Raw genomic sequence first — 23314 nt, 5'->3', positions numbered from 1 at the left:
CGGCATCGATCGAAGGAAGAAGAAGGCCACCTTCACGGCCGGACAGGGCACGCAGAATCAGGACGACGAGTGGATGCTGCAACGCTACTATGAGGTAGATCGTAATTGTTGAAATTTTCTTGTTGGATGCATTACACAGTGGCGACGAAAAAAAAATAGATATTTATCATTCACCTGTTATTTGTATTATCTAATAAATAACAATATAGCTTTGACTATAAGTATAAAGCATCAATTTATTATATATTCTCGAAAAAGGCGGTGATAAAATTCGAAAGAAAACTAACAAAATATTAAAATTGTTATAAAAATAAATAAATTATTTTTCAATAAATTAATTCTTTTTCTCGTTAGAACGTTTACGTCAATCTTTGGAAATGTTTTTATACTTTAACAGAATATGGCTGAAAATTTGAAGTCAAAGGACGACGAGAATGAGCGGAAGGATAAACTTGAGCAGATGGACTCGAAATTGAAATATATTAAGGACCTAATTATCGAAGAAGCTATGAGGTATGCCGCTTCGGAAGATAAAGCAGATCTGCAAAAGGTAATTTTCCTACTGGCATCTTCCGCATATAAACTTCATTCGAATTATAAATAAAATTATTTCAAAATATATTATGCAACTAAAATTTTCAGAAAATATAATTTTCCAATTTTAAATTACTATTTCGTCGATTAAGAAATATTTTAAAAAAGTAAACGTGGTTAGAAATTAATTATTAAAGAGATAAGAATCTGTAAAAATGTTTGACAGGTGAAGGATAAGTTAATGTCGCGAATGGCAGCGGCTTATTCGTTGCAGAAGATGCGAAAAGCGCTGAGCGAGCTTCAAAATAATGTCGCAACTCAGAAGGAGGCGCAAAGGATGCAGAAAGAGGCGCACAATAATTTTACGTCTAATTTTCGGGAAAACAGCAACACTAATCCAAGTTCTAACGGCGGCACTGACAGTAAAACCAACGAGAAGCGAAACAATATCAACAACAATTTAGAGGAAAGCGAATGTGAGTATATTCAGAAAAGAGTTAGGAATCATGGAAAAAATTACAAAAATTATGTGCAGAGTATTCCAGATTCTCCAAAATTCGCGAGTCAGCATTTATTGAATTTCTTAATAAAAACGTGTACATTTTTTATTAATTAGTTTTCTAAATCAGTTTTCCTAATTTAGCTTTATAATTTATTCGAATGCATGATTTCTTCTATATAATTTTTAAGTTTTCTATAATCCTGTGATTTTATTTGGAGATTCTATTGAAGATTATTGATTTTATTGGAGATTCTATAGCTTTGTTTAATAAACAATATAAACTTATCAAAGCAAAATCTGCTTGAAGTTAAATAAAAAGTAACATTTTATTGTTTTTAAAATTAACTTTTATTTAATTTTTAAATAAAATATTATCGGTTTCTTACTTTTGTCAGGAAAAGACTGATCCCAAAGAATTTGCAAACCAGAGAAATAGCCCAATAAATCTGGGATAATCTATACAAACCTAATAAATCGAGTTAAATATATATATATATATATAAAATACAGATTATACATAATTTATGTATAATTTATTGTATAATATAATTGTTTGAATTATATAGCTATCGAGGAATCCAGAAGTTGCCCGGAATTAGAAGCCATCGAGTGGCGATGCCGAGCCGTAGATAACTTAGCCGGTGACACATCTCGGATGCTCTACGTGCCCTGTGTGAAACTGCAGATCTGCAAGGCTTGCGTATGTTACACAGACCCTCATTTTTATGTTACAGATATTTTCGATAATTCAGAAATTGGAAATGTGTTATACAAAAATTCTGAAAAATTCTAAAGCGTGCATAGAAATTCTAAAAAATTATACAAAACACTAAGAAAAATGTTCACCAGGGAACTCTATTAAGATAGGTCCAAGATTTAAAGAACATTCCACTCTAATTCCCTGTTCTACGGAAAGGCTACAGCAAACTGATTTTTTACCAGACGCAGGACGAGGAGGGGTTGTTACCCTGCCTCGCCAACTACGCTCTGGAGGCCGGCAAGGTGTGCGACGCGTTGGAGTCCAGAGACGAGCAGCCGCGGATGATGGCGGTGCACGAGGGCGAGAGGCAGTCGTGCGCAAATACCGCGTTGCTGCTGTCGCAGCTACATCCGCCCGGAGCGGCAACCGCACAGTGTCGCGCGCGGAACGCCCGCGACTCGTGTTTGCGGCGATATCACGCACGATACGAGCACCGATACTTCCGCACGTCGCCGGCGTACGAGGGCACCGGGCATCGCTCCCACAATGAAGGCGCCCTCGATGCGTTGCAGCAAACTATGTACGAACGATAAGGATCAGGCGAACGAGAGGAAGCCACCCCGATTCGGCCGCGCGATACAGTGGACCGCCAGTTATCCGGATTAACCGGGTATCGCCTGAGTACCGAGTCCCTCTGACGATCCGATTGAATGTGAACAGAGATTTTTAACTTATGTCGAAACTCTGTTGTTGTTGCTTACATTTGTTACTTTGTTCAATCATTTTTGGCCTACGTTTCTTTTCTATGTAGAAGTTTTGTCCGGATAATCGGCGGTTTACTATTATTAACCTTGCCCTTTGAGGACCGGCTTTCTGATAAAATAACTTATGGAAGATTTTGTTTTCCGAGGGTTTTTGGAGTCATTGAATTCGATTCTAGCCTCAGAATTCTAAATTTCAAATTCCAAAAGCTAGTCTGATTATCGTGAAATTCGGTTTTAGCCTGAAAATATCGAAAAAGGGTTTTAGTCTCCATAAATGAAGATTTAGTGTCACAAGGTTCATAATTAAAGTTTGAAAATCAGTTTAGAAATCAGTACTGTTTGTGTAGCACTGATGAGCTTCGAATAAAGCAAAATTAGAAACTTGATGTTACACTTCGCAATTAAAAACTTCCTAAGAGTTTTATGACGGTCAAATTATTTTTTTTAAATTCCGTTACATTAAATCCACCATTTAGTTATTTTTTATTTTTGACCTCAAATTCGAATAAAGCATTATCAAATTATTTCATAGCTTCATAAGCCAAGCTTCATAAGGATCGAGAACAAGCAGTTTATAAAATAAAAAGAGGTGACTTCAAATAGGATCGCCGGTCCACAAAGGGTTAAAGAATCTTCCGTCGTAATGAAGCATGAATCAAGATTAATCTTCACAAGGTACCATACAATCCATACGGCACAGATTTTCGAGACAAATATGCACAGGATCGTAAAATTACTGATATCCGAAAAGAATGTAACACCGGATGTCCTATAACTGGTCGAATATCCGGTACAAATTCCTAAAAATTCTAAAAAGAAAGGAAAGCAAGGGAAAAATAATTAAGTGACGACAATTTTCTTTATCTTGCCAACATGAAAAAAAAAGAGGAAAGATGAATTGTGAATTGATGTAGAATTCTATTTTTTTCAGCTAAACTTCTTACACAGTTCATCTTTCTTCTTTTTCTTTTCACGTTGGGAAGATAAAGAAAATTATTGTCGCTATTTTTCTCTTGTTTCCCTCTTTTTTTTTTTTAGAATTTTGAGGAATTTGTATCAGATATCCGGAAAAATATCCGGTTATCTGGTTGGATAATTACGGATATCTGATGTCACATTCTTTTCGAATGTCCTATACCTGGTATCCGATAATTTTACGGTGCATTCGTAGTTTTAATCATGAAAATGCTGTGTGTATGGTATCAGTTGAGGATTAAGCGGTGCACGAAGAGTCATTCTCGAATCGAATTAAAATGGATCAGAATGATCGACAGAGATTATAATATCTCGTATTAATTTTTTCAAAATGCTGGAAAAAAGTTATACGCAAAAAATAACAGTAATTTTGCAAATGTGCACTCAGACAAAAAGACATAATAGTAGTAGCAACTATAAAAATGACAGATATAAATTTTATGTATACAATTAATATACACATTAATAATTAAACTATTTCGTAATTATTGCAACTATTAATAGTTTATTTAATTATGTACATTAGTATATTCAACTATACACACTAATTCTACTTATTTAACTTATTTGTGCAATTGTCACCTTTATAGTTGCCATCATTATGCTTTTGTCTGAGTGTGGAGTTTTCGGTTATCCGTTTCTTTTCGATTCGAGATCTCGAAAATACGATGGTACTCGATATGTGAAACAGCATTTTTGCATACGACGCGTATAAATTTCTCGTCAGAGCGAGATTTCAAAATCCTGAATTAAAAAATTATTATAAAAAATTATAAGAAAAAGAAGATGTCTAATTATAGTGAATTGATGCGTTTTATTTGTTAAAAAAAAATAAGCTTATGAAGGATTAAAAGGAGAGAGATATATCTAATAATTAAGGGAATAAGATGTTTTATCTATTTGCGAGGTGTGCTATCCCAAGCAGAACAATAAGTCATCATGACATCAAAATGATGTCAAAATAACTCCAAAATGATCATTAAAAGTCATTTTTCAATCATCTACGATTCATTTTAATATTATTTTGACATTATCGTGACTTATCGTTCTGCTTGAGATTCGTCTGGACGGCTTTCTAAAAACACGTCCACTCTTTCTCTCCTCCTATATTGAACTGAACAACGATTAACGAGTTATAGAGACAATAATAATAATATCCCTGACAGAGATTTTATTCGCACGACGACTGATCATATAGTAATGAAAATCGAACTTCGCGAACGTTCGCCACCGAAAAGGATCGCAAAATTTCATCGAACGAGAGTTTGGACGAACGCCTCGCAAATGAAAGTCGAAAGGACGGGATCCGATGATGTAAAAAAAAATATATGTGTAAACTATTGTGTTAAGTATCCCAAAAAGAAAAAAAAAGTATTATAACAAGCGCATGTGTCTCCCTCTATCGCATTAATTCTCCGTGCTCGGGCCAATCAGGATTAGCGCGATTATATTCGCGTTTAATTTCTCGCAGACAGTAGTTACACGCGGAATCGGCAATTCAACGCGTTTTTCAACGCCGGGAGACGTGACAAGAGAAAGAAGAATATAAAGATAGAGAGAAAAGAAAGGATACTTGACGCGGCTTCCAAAGAGAGTCTATCTTCGTAAATCTATATCTATTATTACTGTCTACTATATCAAATGTTTATGTTACACGGCGTTATACGGATATCGATATGCATATCGATGTGTCAGTCGATGTGTCAGTATATTCGAAATATAATAAATACATTTCAACATAAATGCGTCCGTTTTGCGGCTCAATGCTTCAACATGTACCTTATTATAATTTTGCAATATACAGTTTTGACTAAAAATATTTGGCATCTTATTAATTTATTTAAAATTTGAGCTTAAAAATTGATTTATGATATTTGCTATAAATTGTCCTTCGTTTCAACAGTTTTTTTTATAAATTTATGTATAATGCCGGTAATCAACAGATAACAATGAAGGTAAAAGAAATCTAGATGAATGTAAAAAATATAAGTTCTAATTTTGGCCAAAACTGTATATACACACAGTCAGAAAATTTGTGTTAAATATAACATATCTCAATCATCGGTCCATTCAAATTTTTGTGTTAATTTAACTTGAGATGAGTATTAGGAAGTAACACAAATATTATGCAAAAAATTAACACAAAAAATACAACACTGGCACAATTTGTAAGCAAATTGTGGAAACATGTTTCTTCAGTAAAATTAACAAATTAAATTATATATTATATATTTATAATATATTAAATTAAATTATCACATTTTATTCATTTTACTTAGAATTTAAGTTTTACAAAAAAAAATACATTATTTTTGTTATTTGTTTATTTACTTTCTTATAAATTATGTTATTTTATATACTGAAAAAAATATTGAATATCAATTTAACACAAAAATTTTAACAAGAACCGGTTTAATACAAAAACACAATATTCTTTACCGCATACCTGGTTGTCACACGATTCGATATTGTCGCCGTCATTGCAATCGATGGAATCCGCGGGTGCAGAAATGTCCTGCAACTCTTCCAGTATCTCTAAACATTGCGGCTTGAAGAGCTTCAGAAACTCCAGCTGTAGCTTCGCGCAATCAACTGCAACAAGTCCGACCGTTTATTTCTAACATCGATATTCTTAATTATACCTTTCCGAATAGAATTTTTAAAGATTTTCGAAAGGCACTCACTTCGCAGCCTCGACACTTGTTCGAGCCTGATTTTCACCTCCATGTGGGCTTCGTTGATGTTGCGGATAATTTCCTCGTAAGAATCAATTTCCGACACGATGGTCGATGGAAACTGATCCTAATTAATAATATATTAAATTAACTTTAACTAATTTTATTCATTTATTTTAAAATTTAAGTCATAAAATACAGTATTTTTATGTCATATCCCATATAGCACCGATTGTTGCGGAAAATTTTCAGAAATGTTTGAACCTTTCACATCTCAACAATTCTGAAAGTATTCTGCAATATGTCATATGAAATGTTTTAACAGAAATGTTTCTAAAATCTATCATAAACAATAAATTAAAAATCATATTTAAACAGAACAAAAAATCATCATGATGTTAAAATGGCTCCAAAATGTTTACTAAAAGTCATTTTTTGATCAATCATGATTCAGTTTAATGTCATTTTGATGTTATCGTGAGTTGTTTTACTTTAATTTCGAAAAACTTTTGTATATTGTGCGGAAACTGCAGGTGTAAGTGACTTTCTATTTTTCTAATAGTGATTATGTACAATATATGCGCTTATACATATAATGTGATTAATTAATCAAAATAGTTGGCATAAATTACCATTTTTGAAAAATACTTTAAGTTTATTTCAGTAAGTTTGTAATCTGTAAACAGATTACAAAACTCTTAATAAATTTTAAGTACTTCAGAAATGATATTTAAATAATATTTAAATTTATTACGTCGACATAGTAAATTTAAATATTATTCAAATACCAATCAAGTATGTATTTAAATATCATTTTTGAAGTACTAAAAATAGCTGAAAACTTTTTAGTAATATTTCAAAAAGATTGCAGATTCTTTCTGTAACATTTCATCAATCTTTCAACAAGGTTTCATGTGCGAGAATCGCGGACATTTTGCTATTTCAGAACTGTCTCAGAAATGTTGCAGACATATTTCGCAATTTTTATGAAATGTTTCATTTTTCAGTTGAAATATTTTTGAGATATTTCTGAAAACTTTCGGTACTGTATGGGATGTTATTGTTTACTTACTCATAAATTGTGTTATTTTAATATTAAAAAAATATTGAATATCAATTTAACACAAAATATTTAAATAAGACCAACATATTATGTTAAATTATCATTGGGATATTAAAAACTACACAAAAATTTTAACAAGGATCGAATTAAATACAAATATAAAATATGTTATACCTCATTCTGATTAAGATCCATAATTCGCTCTCCCGAGTTTTCGCAGTTAATGCGAAAAGAAATCTCTCATAAAGAGCTACGGTTTTCGCGAGGAATAGTCAACTTGCTGCCGACAGTGTCGCCAACGTAACAACGCATTCAAATTACTGATCTAAAGAGAAAACGTAAATATTAAAATGAGAAAAAGTCTGTAGAAAATAATTTTTATTATGACAAAAGATAAAACCAAATTCAGTATATTACATATGTATATATATTCCAAGCAAATATAATTAAAAACAAAAAATAAGTAAAATAATAACGTCTATAATTTAAATAACCGCGGCAACATGGCGGCATGTAGGCACGTCATTCGTTCATTTCACATCACTGACGGGGAGGAGAAGCACGCGGGTCGTTCAATTTCTCCGCGTTCCCGTCATCATCCTCTCAAGCAGAACGAAACATCACGATGACGTCAAAATGGCTACAAAATGATTATTACGTCACTTAATTTTCAGTCAGTCACGATTCATTTCGACGTCATTCCGACGTCTCTGACGTTATATCGTGATCCGTCGTCCTGGTCTGCAGGGCTCGAGTCTGCGCGACGTGACGGAACGTTACGAAACGGCGCGTCGCGGTTACGTCACAGTGCGTCACGGCGCTTCGCCGGAGTGCCGTGGCCTTTGCTGTATTGGAGTCCGCGCGGAGGCAATATAGTAGGGATCGAGGGTAGAGTCGGTCCGACGCGGATAATGCGAGACCGCCACGGCACTCGGACGATCGCTGCCGATCGCAGGAAGTCGCCAGTCCCGTAGACCGCGGAGTCCCATGGTGGCGATCACCACGTGTTACGCCGCCGCCGCGACGGCCCTCAGGGCCGTCATACTGGGCGCGCCGGCCTCCGGCAAGGGTACCGTCTCCTCCAGAATCGTCCAGCAGTTCGGCGTCGCGCACATCTCCAGCGGCGACAGGCTGCGCTTCCACGTGTCTGCCGACACTGGTACGTCGTCGTCGTCCTCGTTATCAGCGGTGGCCTTTGCCCTGAATGTCCTTTCAAATATTTATATATGATGTAAACTTTACATGTTCATACATTGTAGAAACTTTACATTGTAAAGCTTTCAATAGTTCATTACTTTTCGTTCTATTATTGGTACATGTGATAAGATAAGACAGTGAATTTGTGTAAAATTTTCCAAGCGGAACAAAGTCATCATGATCGTTAAAATGATCGTTAAGTAATTTTTCAATCGTTTATGATTCATTCATCGTGATTTATTGTTCCAATTGGGAAATTTCATTTTTTTTATTTTGCATTGAGATTTTATCGTTAACCTAGTTTCTATTGTCAATTATCGTTAATTTCAATATGACGTGTTCGTTAATCGATTTCGTAAATATGAAACTTTGTTGTTATTTTCACTCTCGCATCGTTATATAATTCAAAAGATATCATTCGATTAGCGAATGTCAATTATAGCTAATTTTGAAAACATGTCAGAATTTTTATTCATTCCGATAAGATACATTATTTACTCGCGTTTAATCTTATCTTCAATAGCATCGCATTATCGAAAGAATTTTAATTCCGTCAATATTCTACATCTATCAATCTTAATCAATCACACACAATCAATCTTCTGTGTAAACTGCGATAACGCGTTTGAATGATTAATTTCGATAGAGTTTTTCCTGTCCGTCTTTGATTACATTTTTCCCGTTTTATTAATGTTAATAGATTGTAATCCATTTAAAATAATATACTTTTCAACAAATTAGAGCAAAACAATTGGTGATTGCTTTACTCTGATTGGTTGAAAAGTAATCATCAATCGCTAGTCGCACTAGTATGATTACAGTTTTAAATATACAAATCTTAGAATTACATAATATTGTAATTCTTGAATAATATTTGAAAGATTGTAGTTTATCGGTTCGTTAATTTTAAAAATACTCAAACGCAATACTTTCAATACAACAAAATTATCGCGATTATTATACAATATAATTCAATAAAAGAAAGTACTATTTCCGTTGTTGAAGCGCCCTAAAAACACTAACAGCAACACAACATCAATATATAATTTACATTCAACAATATAAATATAATATTACACATGTTGTACACAACAGTTACATTATTGAATGTGAAATTATAACATTGATGCTACAATTATTATTAGTTAATGTTTACTAGAAAATGTCTCATTCGCAGATCTAGGCAAGGAGGTAAAAAAATACATGGACAGCGGTAGCTTCGTCCCAGACGACACGATGATATCCCTTATCGACGACGAGATTGGATCGATGGCGGATCGGAATTGGCTATTAGACGGTGAGTGGAAGGGAAATGATTCTGACCTCGTCACGAGGCCGAGGTCGTTCTCTTAAAGCCGTGAACCTGCCATCTAAACGCGAACGAATATCTTGGCAGGATTCCCGAGGACGTTGACGCAGGCAGAACGATTGCAGAGGCTACATCCAATCAATCTCGTGCTAAATCTCGTGGTGCCCACCACCGTCATTCTGGACCGAGTCAAGAGCAGATGGATTCATCTGCCCAGTGGTAGGGTCTACAATATCGGCTTCAACGATCCACGAGTGCCGGTAATCAACGAGTGTATATTTCATTGAAAAAGAGAGCTGAAACAAGCCGAGAGTATAACTGAGTTCACACTATAATCAATTGATTTTTTGGTCATAAGTATAAAGCACTCTCAATTTATGACACTTTCCTGGAAAAAACTGTAATAAAATCCAAAGAAAAATTAACAAAATATTAAAATTATTATAAGAACAAATATTTTTCAATAAAACTTTATAAATTTATTTTTCGTTACAGAACATTTACGTTCAATTTGTGGAGATGCTTTATACTTTCGGCCAAGGCTGTAATACGATAAAGCTTGTTATAAAATATTTTGATCTAATATACCTAATTATTTAAAAAATACTATATCTATTTCGCTTATAATGATAGTCGAATATATGACGTTAATTACAGTTATTTATGTAATAATAATAATTTAATATTTTGTAATTTATAATAAGAATTTTAATAATTTAATATTAATAATTTTGTCGTGTTTTGCAGGGCAAGGACGACGTAACGGGTGAGTCGTTATGTCAGAGAGAAGATGACAAACCAGAAATCGTGCAGAAAAGACTGCAGGACTACGCGACGAAAACCGAGCCAGTCTTGCAGTTTTATCGCGAGATTGGAGTACTGAGGGAATTTCACGGCAACACCACCAACGAAATGTGGCCGGTGATCAGGAATTGCGTGGCACAATACTGTTGAGCTTCAAAGAGATCGAATATTTAAATAACTCTATTCAAATGTCGGATAATCGCGCGGACGGTTCTGATTTTCAAATAGGTCTATCTAGATCTGTTCGAAGATTTCTCTTTTTCGATAGATATCTCTCTAAAAGAAACAGATTTTTTGGACATTAAATCTGTATCTAATTCTTATATCTTATTTGCCTAAAAATTAAATTGAATTAAATAGATATAGATCTCACACTAGATTAGATAACGTGCGCCTAAAAATATTCTCGTATTCATTATTTAAGTACGAAAATAAGTCTATTCAGACCTATTTGAGACCTGTAATTTGCTCATCTCACGCGATCTCGTCCGACAATTGTTTCTTTATCTTGCGACAATAGAGAAAATGTGTACTACAGCGCAATTCGCGCGGAGCTCTCTTACGCACGCAGGAACGTACACAAGCGTGAATGTCATTAAGTTCTAAATACGCGCGATATCGACAATAATAGATTCTCGAAGATGTTCCCGATGCGGAATGCCTAGGTGATACAACGAGATTTCATGGTAACTAAAAGGCACTGAACCGAGCACGAATTATCTCTTGTTTCTGCGACTTAGTACTTGTTTGATGAGCTGTTGCTACAGCTGTTTGGTTAAAGTCCGAAGTATAGTACAAATTACAAAGTAGGAATGATCGTTCGAATGATCGATGAATACATTTCTGGGATGGCGTAATCGTCACACACTTGTTCTTATTTTATTTCGAGCGTATAGCGTTACAGTTGTAAGAGATATATATAACAATGTTCAATATATTGTGTACATATTCAACAGTATAAGTACAATATACGCATATACATATGCATATACACGCATACATACATATACAGTGCGAGGCATCTAAAAAAAAGTGTACATCTAAATGATTCTTTAATAATCCTCTTTTTCACTTTATTCTTGTCTTTCTATTTTTAAATCTACCTTACACTTTAGAGAGAATATTCTAGGTTTATTTGTCATCAATCAAGCACGTTGTATGTTATTAAGCGTTATCTTGCTTTTTTAGAACGCTCGAATAATCTTGAAGCGCGAAATGATTGCTTCAGTCTAATCTATTCTCTAATTTATTCTACTCTATTTTATTGTAAATGTTTCTGCTGTCCTTGAAAATATCGTTAAAGACGAAGTAATTTAGCTCGTAGGAATAACAAGGAAAGACTCGTTTAAGGTCATAGTTTTTGAGATTTCAGGAATTTCGCTTTTCTTAGATATTCTTGGACATCATTTTTTTATTTTTGTATCTATAAATAGGTACAGATATCAAACTTTTTCTAAATAAATATTTAGACATACACTATTGGATGCTTCACCCTGTATATACCATGTTCACGTTCCTCAAATCCCTCTTTATTCCTTTTCAAGGCAGAAGAGTTACTCAAGAATATCACTCAATTATAAATAAATAAATAAATAAATTAATGTCTTATCATACTTTCCTTTAAATGAATCAGACTTTTAAGAATTGTCACGCTTTACTCGCGCGGATTTTTTACAACATATTTAGAATTTCGCAAAATATACAATTATAGTTTTAATTCAACGGGATTTAACGCGCATTAAATTATTTCAAGACTAACAAAAGCCTTGTAACAATATTGTTGCAATATTAAGTCATATTAGCCATTATTAATGATTAATATATAAAGTCATCAATTTCGAGATTATATGTAACAAGATAAGAAATGTTGTGCATCACCATAATAATTGCATACATATATACATATACATATTAATTGAAAATACGAATGAATCAGCTTAATCGAATAACTTGTACTAACGTCGGGAATAATCTTTTGCTTTCTTATCTCTTATCTCATAAGTAACAGTAACTGGTCATTAAGTTAACTCAAATCCTGTTTTCATTCACGCATTGAGATTGATGGGAATGCGTCAGTCCTTAACTCTTGAGTTGCCTCATCCTTTCCAGAATGATATATCCGGTTCGCTGTTTTCCTATATACGCTCTGGAGAAGCGAATATATGAAAAGAAATTACAATCGCGAAGTAATGGGCGAACAGGTAGAGACGCAGAGATGTTCTCGTGAGAGTAATTCCGATGATCACGGAATCGCGTGTATCGTACTCCCGTGTCGTCCTTTTCGTTCTTCCTTTTTTCCCTTTTTTTATTTTAGTGCAGCAACTCAAACTCTTCGCACTCGAACAGATCATCCTCCACGCTCTCGTGACCGAATCTACTTGAAGACGGCAGAAGACCCTCAACGACCTCAATTCCTTGCTGTAGATCCTTGCCGCTTCCCTCGCAAAACAGGAACATCGGGTAGTCCATATTCTGGTTTGGTATCACGAACTGCAACATTAACGAGACATTTTAACGATACGAAATAGAAATCTTTTTTTTATTTTATCCTTTTTTTATACGTTATGCCTATATCTGATACTGTTTGAATCATTTTCTGTTTCTAATATGCAAAAAGTTGCGAAGTACTTGATTTCTTTTTATTTGTTTAAACTGTTATATCTTAATTGAATTCGAATTCAAACGTGCTCAAATTAATAGTGTGTTCACATTTACCTGTTGAATTGTTTCCATAAAATCGGTGAGTGACTCCTTGTCAGGAAAATAGAAGCCTACGCAACAACTAGGGTCCATCTTCGAGAGTAACATCTTTCTCGGTGACGTGCAGTGGAAACTTGTCAACGGGAATTTTTCGTTTCCTTCGACGTCAACGGTCTCCTGAATAAATGAGTAAAGAAATAAATCAATAATTATATTAAAAAAATATTTTATATTCTAAGATAAAATCTATTTCGAGAGCAAAATACAAAATAAATTGAAAAAAAATGTATGCCTCTCTAACTTAAGGATAAAGAAAGTAAAAGAAAAAAATACATGAAATAAAAACTAAGGTGACAAAAATTTGAACATTAAGTAAGGCGAATTAAATATTTCAGACATTGATATTAGCTTTCTCAAAAATTGAATGCTACCTGACAGTAATGCGGATCCAAGTGGATCAGTTTGTCGTCTTGATAGCCGATGAAATAGAGCGAATGTCGCGGTCGGCCACCGATCACGCCAATACATGTGTCCAATGTCAACAGCGATGTCAAACAAGGCGCATAAACAGGGTTTAGCTTGTCGGCGCCGAGCCTTAAGGGCACTAAGAGTATCAGTGCTTTCCGTCTACCGTCTGGAGTGCAGCAAGCATTCTCGACGTCTTGCATATATACTGAAAAAATGTTCAATGATTGTTAATTTTTATGCATAACATAACAAAATAAACAGAATTTCTATTAGATTTGCAAAACTTTTAATAAAATTCTCTTCTCCACGAAAAAAATTATTAATATGCTGCTTCTGTTGTGTATACATTTAAAAAATTTTGTTTTATATTATCATAGAAAGTTTTATATTATTTTTTTAGCAGAAAGAAGATATTTAAAAATTTAAACTGCTATTTATATAATTAAACATTTTTTAGACTTCTTTTGATAGATATAATACGCACAGACTGAAATGTCACGCGTTTATCCAGTTTCGGTAAATAAATCATTCTTTTATGTCTTGCTGAATTCGTTGATACCAACCTGCGCAATCTTGGGCGACGTATACCGCCACCTGATTGAGTTTACTGTTGGGATCCTCGCTGGCGCGTTCCATAGCCTGACACAAGAGATGCGCAACCGAGGAGGGACCGTACCAGTCACCCGCGCGTTTCCCCGTCGAAGCGCTGAGTAACACGAGCTTGTGTATGGAGAACGGAGATTCTGGCGTTGGTTGATCGCCAAACCATTTGATAATCATCCGATGACTGCTCTCGTCAGTCGATTGTTCTGGTCGCCATCTCCACTCTGTATAAAATCAGGAAATAAATTTATCATTCAGAGAGTTTTTATGTAACATAATAAAAGTCTGTAAAAGATTCACTGTGTGTTTGTCAAATGAAATCGCGAAAACAAAATTACAATTTCAAATTTATAAGTATTAAGAATAATAATGTATAAGTAATTTTTATTTTAATTCAGAATATTTAAAACTTGTGCTTATTGATTTTCTGTGTTTTTTATCCAGAAACAAATTTTTCTATTTTGTACTTTTAAGAGAAAATAAACCAATCGTTTTAAAATCTCGTGAAATTAAGAGATTCAATGAATCTTTTCAACATCGACAAAATAAATTTGAAAGAGAGAAACAATTACCTCGTCCGAGAAAATGACAGACTAATGCTTGTGCCAGCATCATTTGCCCACTGCGTAGCATGCAGCCCCAACCGCAGTCCGTGGTAAAGGTGGAGCCGTTTAGGATTGGGAATTCGCGTCTGTATGTTAACCAAAGACGCGACATGAAATCCCTCTTGAATTCCTCTATGGTATTCTCGAAATTCGTGGCATCCATCGCCAAGGAGACCTGACTACCCGTTCCAACTGGCTCTAATGCTTCTGATGCTCTCTCCAAGGGATATTCTGACTTCTTCAGATAACACTGTCCCAGCAACCACACGGGAGATTCCTTAGAGAAGTTCGTTTTCATCTTCACAGTCCAACCTGTTATAAAAAATATATACATGTAATTCGATATATACATGTAATTATTTCTCGTAATACTTTTTGTATTTGTATTATTACATACAAATTCACCAAATGCTATAAATAAAATAATCTAATATTATAGTTATAATATTATATACTATTATAATTGTTTAATATTAGATAATGATCTAATATTTTATAATTTATGGTGGAAATGTAAATAATCAAAATATAAAACATTTTTTCAATATAAAATTTTGGCTGCAAAATGTTCGATATACGTACCATATTTAACATTGTTCCACATAGAGAGCAATTTCGTTTTGACTTTGCTGTCGACTTCCGTCGCGGCCATGGTGTCGTCTAACTCGGCATCCGAGTTGAATGATTGAATAGTAGGAACACGATCCGTGGCGATCATTCCGGAAAATAAACCAAGATTCATGGGACCGAAACCACCTACAAAGATATTAGTTGTTTATCAGTTTTATCTTGAAAGTTGTCGATATCTTTAAAAATATTCATTCACACATTTATCTCTTTAATAACATTAAATTTTTTGCCATTTTACCGACTCTCTGGTTTTCTATATTATTTTTATTAAAATAGGACAGCGATAGCAAACTACTTTATAATTTCACAATGTTGGTCTGATCGTCTGTCTGTAAAATTTCTCAAAAAAACAACTTAACTTTTTCAAATGTTTAGCAATTAATATTCAAGGACTTTAACTCCATCCAGGCAAAATATTAAATCAGTAAAAAGGTCAAAAGTCAAAGTTAATGAAACTTTCAGTAATATAGGACAAACCAAACAACTTTTTTAAACTTTAGTTTTTCGCTGCACTACTTTATTACATCCGTTGTATTTCGGTTTATTAATTAATAAATTATGTTTTTACGTCATTTCTAATTTATTAATTATTTTTTTAAATCCTATTGCTCCACTGAATTTCAACCAATGTGCTTTCACCTTTTTAGTTTCCCCTTCAGAAGGGGGAACTTGATTATATATATAAAGAAGATGAAAATCATGATTTCAAATTTAAAAATGAATAATATGTATCTGGTCATACTTTCACTTTCCTTCACCCTTTCTTATCGCAAGTGAAAGTATAAGACTCGTTCTTGCCTTTTGAAAGAAGAATCTACCCGTCTCCCAAATGTTAGTAACTATTATCACCGTATTGTTAATTGCGTGTCAATTTGAATACTCAGTCTACTGCGTACTAATACATTGCACACACACAGACACATTACACACGTTACAGAGACGTTTCAATGTTAATATTAGTTATTTTATTAAGATTATTTTGTCCATATTGTATCGTTGCTCTCACATCTGAATATTTCGGACTACAAAGACTGCAAAGAGCGGTAGAATTGCGAGCGATTAGCACCAGCTGTCGAGGACTGTTATAACACATAAATCAACAAAGTAAATAAATTAAGAGGTCACAATGCCGGGATCGCTGCATCTTTGCCTTCTTATCTCATAATATATGCAGCACGTATGTCAGGGTTATTTATGTACAGTGTACTCAATTCACTATTCAAATTGACACACAGTTAAAACGGCGATAATAACAGCCAACACTGGGATAAAAGGTGAATTGCTTTCAAAAGTAGAGGATAATTTTCTATATTAAGATATGTTATGAGTTAACTACATCTGTTATTAATCATCACGTCTGCTTTGTCAAAAGAAAAGCTGGAAAGAGAATAAAAAGGCAAAAGAGTGACCTTGTTTTTTCACACACAAAAAAGAGATCTGTTCTTTGTGGCTGGACTAGTAATATACACTTGTTGCACTTGGAATGAAATAGATACATATTTAAAGTTTGCGAAAGCAAGATAGAAAGTTTTAGTGCAATGCAGTGCAGCGACACAGAACAGGCTAATGGAAAATATGCAAGGCTTCTTTGTTGTCGCACTGGATTGCATTAAAACTTTCTATCTCGCTTTCGATCTCAAATACCTATGTAGCTATTTCATATCAAATATAAGTATATATCAGTACAGTCAAATTGGATAAACCAATAGAAAAAGATAAAAATAGAAGACCGACATCCCATAGACCTCTAAGGCTAAGACTCTATTCATAGTCGGATCTTATATTTAAGACCATCTTAAGTGCAGTCTTAATGTCATGAACCAATCAGAGAGCCACATTAGCATCTTCAAAACATTATTTAAGACGGTCTTAAAATAAGAATGGACTGTGAATACTGCTCTATGATCTTCTAAAGACTTATATTCTCCGAATGTCTTAAGGACGTTCTTAAAACATTTCTCATATAAAGTACTATAATTTTAACAATTGGAATTATATTGTATGAGCAGTCAATTACCATACTGAAAAAAATTTCTGGTTGAAAATGGACGATCTAGAAAATCCTGACTCAGAATTTTGATTATCTCAACTAGAATATAGATTCAATTAGAAAATTCTGATTTGTCCATTTTCCCCCAGAATTCTAATTAATACAACCGAACTATTTCCTTACTTAAGATCAGTAAATGATCTTTTATTTTGGTCTCCACTTCTATGCGAATTTGATTTTACTTTGTATTTAATGTTTTTATAATACCTTTACATCATGTAATTTTCTGTTTGGCTTAATCCAAGGCTTGTTGACTTTTGCCTGAATCTTCGAAATCCGACAGAAACAATCAAAATTTTCAAAAAGTTTCTATTTAGCGTCCATTCGTTTGATTCAATCAACTCCGAGGCTTGCTGACTTTTGTCCGAATCTTGGAAATCCAACGGAAACAAGATTTTCAAAAAGTTTCTATTTAGCGTCCATTCGTTTGGTTCAATCAACTCCGAGGCTTGCTGACTTTTGTCCGAATCTTGGAAATCCAACGGAAACAAGATTTTCAAAAAGTTTCTATTTAGCGTTCATCATCTATTTTATCATATGACTGTAATAGAAATTAGAATACTAGACTGTAATAGAGAATAGATATTATTATCTACATGTATCTATATATCATACGTTTAAGCTATCCAATTTTGCAAAGACAAAGGTGGTCCGCTTCGATCGTTCTCCACGTAGAAACAATGCAAACTATGCCTCGCACTGTCAGCTACAGCATGTCAATCCAAACTCAAGTCAAACAGGCCAAATACGCGTTTCAAGCGAGTCGAAAAAGGAGAGGGATAAAGGAAGCGAAGAAAGCAAAGAAAAAAAAAAGAATTTGAGTCCGCGGGGCTGAGGATTCTGGGAACCGGCCCATTGACAGCTAGACGTTAGGGGCGGAATGTAAACAGCAGGCGTGTTTACCCACCTAACCTCTCCCGCGATGACTGCACTTGCCCGTTCATGTTGCGGGCGAACGATGTGAAGTTGGCGTCGCGGAAATACGGTGGAATTTGAACGTTGGGTGACTCCAACTGCGTTCGGATGTCGAACGTTGCGTTGTTGACGAGACGGGTAGACAACGTCGGGGGCGATCACATTTTAGCGCTCTCGCGGTTCGTTCTGAATGATTTACTTCTCCCTCGGCGACGTCGACTCCTAGGGGACGTCGGCGCGATATCCAGTATCGCGCATCGTCGGCGATCGGTACGAAGCGACGGCGTCGTTGGCTCCGATCGGAATCTTTCTTTTTCGTCCCCCTTGCGATTACTTGCGATGCGCAACGCGCGGCAACGGCGTCATTACTTACGGCTGCTTACGGCGGCCGCGAGTCTTCGCGCATGCGCGGCGAGCGCGTCACTCAGTGGTGTATCTAGTTCGAATGACAGCGGGTTCCCGCGGCCCCTTCGCTTCCCCGCCGTTGGCGATTTCGAATTTTAGACCTGGCGGTTGATTGTGTTATCTTGACACGAGGTGAAAGTTACAAAAGTAAACAAATTTATAAACATATTTATGATTAAATATTATAATAAATAATTATTGTACTTTATTGTTTTATTTATTAAGTAAAGGAGTCCTTAATTAATTCTCACATATTTGAATTTTTTTATATTATTTATAATAAATTTATAATTAAAATAATATATATTCATAACTATTAGCATAAAATATTCACAAAATATTTATAATCAAAATCTAATGAGAATTTATACAACTTTTTTTAGCGACTATTCAGAGATTGTTTTATCTCTCTACATTTTCTTATGTATTTTTCTTCATGAAAAAAATTTTTTTCAGAAATAAATTTTTCTTTGAGTATAGCATCATTTTGCATGCAATGTTGCTGCAATGTTGCAGCAGTGTTGTTGCAACTTTTGTGCAACTATGTGCTGTATAGGGGATATACAAGGAAAAAACGTAGAAATAAAACGGTCGCCGAATTATCATTAAAAAGTGAAAGTTGTACCTTCCTTTATTAGATGTTGATTAATAAAATTATAAATATTCCAGTGAATTTGTTCACTTTTGTAATTTTCACATCATTTTAAAATACATAATCGATCCCTAATAAGTCCGAGGATCGATTGTATCTTGAAATGAGATGAGAATTACAAAAATGAATAAATTCACTAGGTGTTATTCAATAAAATTATGAATATTTTAGTAAATTTGTTCATTTTTTCATCTTATTTCATAATACACGATCGGAGGAGCATAAAACGTATCTTGAATGCGCATCTGCGTGTCGCGTCGCGCTGCGCATGCGCGAGATCGGTGCGGTTGAAAACACTGCACCGCGGTGCACAACTTCACGACGCAGAACTACGCGAGCGCGTTCGATTAATTGCAGATATAACGGAGAAAAATCGGTTTGGCGGTGAGGGACGGATTCAATGACGCGAATCACACCTTGGAAATCGGATCGGTCTGTCATCTGACCTCGAACGCTGTTAAAATGGAATATTTTTTAAAATGGTATATACGTGGGCAACTTGAAAAGTTTCTTAAGTTTCGGAAAGTAAACAACATTTTTTCGGAAAAGTTTCATTTTATTTTTCAATATAATCTCCCTTTAATTCAATATACTTTGTCCAGCGGTGCTCCAATTTCTTCAAGCCGTCCAAAAAGTACGATGGCTGAAACTCTGCAAAACGCGCGCTATTTCTGTGTGACTTAAGAAACTTTTTAAGTTGCTCACGTATTTTGAAATGTTTTTTTTTCCTCATTTGTTCTGTCTCATCCCTTCTCTCTCTCTCTCTCTCTCTCTCTCTCTCTCTCTCTCCCTTTTAAACGTTGCGTCACGGAATTTTAAAGCAATATGGCGGCGTGTATATAATAACGATCGTGATTGACGATTGACAATTGTCGTTTCATTTATATTGTAAAAGAACGAGTGAGAGAGAAAGGGCGGGAGGGAGGGAGAGAATGTCGTTTATTAAACTTTTTGAGATAAATCCTTCAAAGTGCAAGAATTGTACAACAAGATCATTGATTCAGTCAACAAATAAGATATTATTATTAACAATTCAATTTATGCGTAAATAGTATAACATAAACATGTTTTTATAAATATACGTATAATACGATATATAATATAATATTATATTGTTAATATAATATATTATATTAGATATATATACTTATTATTATGTATAATTAATATAATATACTATATATATAATATAATAAATATATCTTTTACATATTATATCTAATAAATATACAATTCGAAATTTACACAAATATTCGAAAAAAAAAAGAGAACATTTTAAATATGTTTTTGTTGCACGTATACGAGTTTATTTTGAACGTGATAAGAAAACAAAGTATAACATTGAATAATGTATTTTCCACATAAGAATCTATGATAATACTGTGTTCCAGTACCCTAATTCTGTAACTCTTAACGACAGTTCAGTATCGTTACATTGTCATTGCGCAATTGTCTTTTTTACCACACATAACTTCGACAATACAACGGCATCGAGTATTGTTAAGAGTTAAAAGTTACGGAATTGGGGTACTAGAACACAGTTAGATATCAAAGGAGGTAACAGCCCTATCTCTTGAGTTAAATAATATTTTGTTATTTTTAAATTCTATGCAAAATGTAAATCAATTCACTTTTGTGATTAGGTTTTTGTTTCTTTTTTTCTATAATTAGTTTCAAAGTAAACAACGTTCATATTAAAGTAAATTTGTGATTCAAATTCAATACGTTTTCTTAAATTAAATTCTTTAACTTTATTGTTTTAATTAAATTAACGACATATTGAGTAGAAACGACCTACAGAAATGATTAAAAAATAACTCAAACTTTGAGTAATTTAATTGATATTATCAATTTAACAGTGTATATCTTATATCTTATTTTGAACGTAATAAGATATAATCAACAGGAAAAATACATTTGAGAATATTGATCGATATGTTAATAGTACTTGAAATCACATTTTCTCTCTCTCTCTCTCTCTCTCTCACTCTTCCACTCTCCACCCATCTAGTAGCGTAAGAGCCAAAATATGATCTTCCTTAATTTGTTTCCGAAGCATATATTAATTTTTTACGAGGATGTTTTACTAGCTTTCTGTTTAGAGGGCTAATAATACTCCTCGTAAAAAGAGGACTAGTACCACGATCCTGAATCCTCCTGCAAAATAATACGCTGTATATATCTTTAATGTGCGTTTTTTTATAGTTACGCAGATATAAACCGGTATTCATAGTCAGTTCTTATATTTAAAACGGTTTTAAGTATAGTCTTGAGATGTCATAAGCCAATCACAGAGCCATATTTGCATTTTAAGACATTACTTAAAACAATTTTAAAATAAGAACGGACTTTATGAATATCGGCCATAAAAGATATATCTGATATATATATATATATATCTGGAGACACGCTAGTGTCTCGGCGCTATTTATTTAACGTGATAGTTCCTGACGATCCCTCCCCCCTTTCTCTTTCATTTAAATATTATGCGACTGAATTATAAAATTTTGTTCCTCCTGAGATTTGAGATTTTGAGTCTCTAAATACCTTTAATAACAAATTTTATAATTACTCATTTATGCGTTCGGGGAGACGCTATTAGCGCTACTTCTGTCATTCTACCTTCGTTGTTTATTAGACGTAAAACAAAGATAGAATGATACAAATAGCGCTAATAGCATCTCCCCGAACACACTTATTGAGTCGCCAACAGTTACAACTAAAAACTGACGGTCAAAGTTCTGTCAGCCAGTATTAGGCCATCATTGACAAACTGGCTAAAATGACTGGGCCAGTACCATCTGCCAGTACTGAGTCCAAGTTATCATCCAGTATTTAGTATTGGACCAGTAGTTTGCTAATGTTTACTGCGCCAATGTTTGAACTATACATATAGTAATCAGTACTAGCCCAGTACTCGGGCCGATTGTAAAACCCTATATGGATACTCAGGGCTGGGCATGTATTTGGAATACTTTTATTTGAAAAAACAGTATTGGTAAGACAAATATATTTTGTATTTTGTGTTTGTTCAGAGTACATGAAAATATTTTGTATTTTGTATTTAGATATTAATAACAAAAGGTTTGAAAATATTTTGTATTTTGTAATTTCAAATACTAACATTGACAATCAATCTTATTATTTCAATTACAAAGTACAAAAATCTATCAATCGATTTTAAATACAAAAATACGTAATACTTTTATGTGATCCGCTGAAATAAAAAATACAAAATACGCTTGTATTGCAAATAGTGTATTTTAAATAAAAGTATTTCAAATACTTGCCCAGCCCTGTCAAGATACTTTATGTTAACTTCTAGTCTTGATTAATGTTGTTGAATTTTTGGCTTTTGTTAATACTTCGTTTAGATTACTCCTTACACAACTCTATACATAATACGTATACACACAACTACATTCTGACGCCTACATACTCTGTTATTTTGACTTTATTTTAATTTGATTTAAAAATTTTTTAAATTTATTTCTTTATTACTATAAGGCTTTTATAGTCGTGTATTTCCATATATTTCTGCAATATCATAATATTGTGCTATACAATAATGTGTTTGGCACTTAAGGGAATCGAGAATCTTATACTGAAAAAAAAGATTGGCTGCTGCAGCAAATTAGATGGTAAAATATGGCATAGCATTTTTAATTGGTTGCAGCAGTCAATTTTTGGTTGTGTTAATCTATCGAAATCCTATACTGACATTGCAGATAGGCTAACGCAACCAAAAATTGGCTGCTGCAGC

General features: G+C 33.9%; 4 protein-coding genes across 4 annotated transcripts in view; 2 read left to right on the top strand and 2 right to left on the bottom strand.

Annotated features, from left to right (window-relative positions):
* LOC108731681 (uncharacterized) overlaps positions 1-3346 on the top strand; it is a 17842-nt gene extending 14496 nt beyond the window's left edge. Inside the window, 5 exon segments of the mRNA XM_018462126.1 lie at positions 1-94; positions 398-550; positions 761-1010; positions 1603-1736; positions 1979-3346. The exon segment at positions 1-94 is cut by the window's left edge and continues 27 nt beyond it. Of these exon segments, the coding sequence (XP_018317628.1) occupies positions 1-94; positions 398-550; positions 761-1010; positions 1603-1736; positions 1979-2329 (982 nt within the window). The 3' untranslated portion in view covers positions 2330-3346.
* Positions 1-7414, bottom strand: part of LOC108731688 (uncharacterized) — a 20378-nt gene extending 12964 nt beyond the window's left edge. The window contains exons 1-3 of the mRNA XM_018462139.1: positions 7388-7414; positions 6160-6277; positions 5922-6067 (exon numbers count right to left, since the gene is read on the bottom strand). Of these exons, the coding sequence (XP_018317641.1) occupies positions 5922-6067; positions 6160-6277; positions 7388-7408 (285 nt within the window). The 5' untranslated portion in view covers positions 7409-7414. The remainder of the gene's footprint in view (positions 1-5921; positions 6068-6159; positions 6278-7387) is intronic.
* A 502-nt stretch (positions 7415-7916) lies between these two features.
* Positions 7917-11514, top strand: Ak3 (Adenylate kinase 3). Its single transcript, XM_018462166.1, has 4 exons — positions 7917-8372; positions 9588-9707; positions 9807-9979; positions 10467-11514. The coding sequence occupies exons 1-4, from the start codon at positions 8201-8203 to the stop codon at positions 10671-10673; spliced, it is 672 nt and encodes a 223-aa protein (XP_018317668.1). The 5' UTR covers positions 7917-8200; the 3' UTR covers positions 10674-11514.
* Positions 11515-12347: 833 nt separating this feature from the next.
* On the bottom strand, positions 12348-18523 carry Atg4b (Autophagy-related 4b). The gene is made up of 7 exons (XM_018462151.1): positions 18487-18523; positions 15482-15655; positions 14867-15211; positions 14255-14518; positions 13655-13896; positions 13239-13400; positions 12348-13013 (listed from the first exon to the last, which is right to left on the bottom strand). Exons 1-7 carry the CDS (start codon positions 18521-18523, stop codon positions 12834-12836), a joined length of 1404 nt encoding a protein of 467 aa, XP_018317653.1. The 3' UTR covers positions 12348-12833.
* Between the last annotated feature and the right edge of the window lie 4791 nt (positions 18524-23314).

Source organism: Mycetomoellerius zeteki, unplaced genomic scaffold (genome assembly GCF_001594055.1).
Source record: "Mycetomoellerius zeteki isolate Tzet28-1 unplaced genomic scaffold, Tzet1.0 scaffold101, whole genome shotgun sequence".
Taxonomy (NCBI): Eukaryota; Metazoa; Arthropoda; class Insecta; order Hymenoptera; family Formicidae; genus Mycetomoellerius; species Mycetomoellerius zeteki.
Note: the sequence above shows the minus strand (reverse complement) of the source record. Positions and strands in the feature narration are given on the sequence as shown.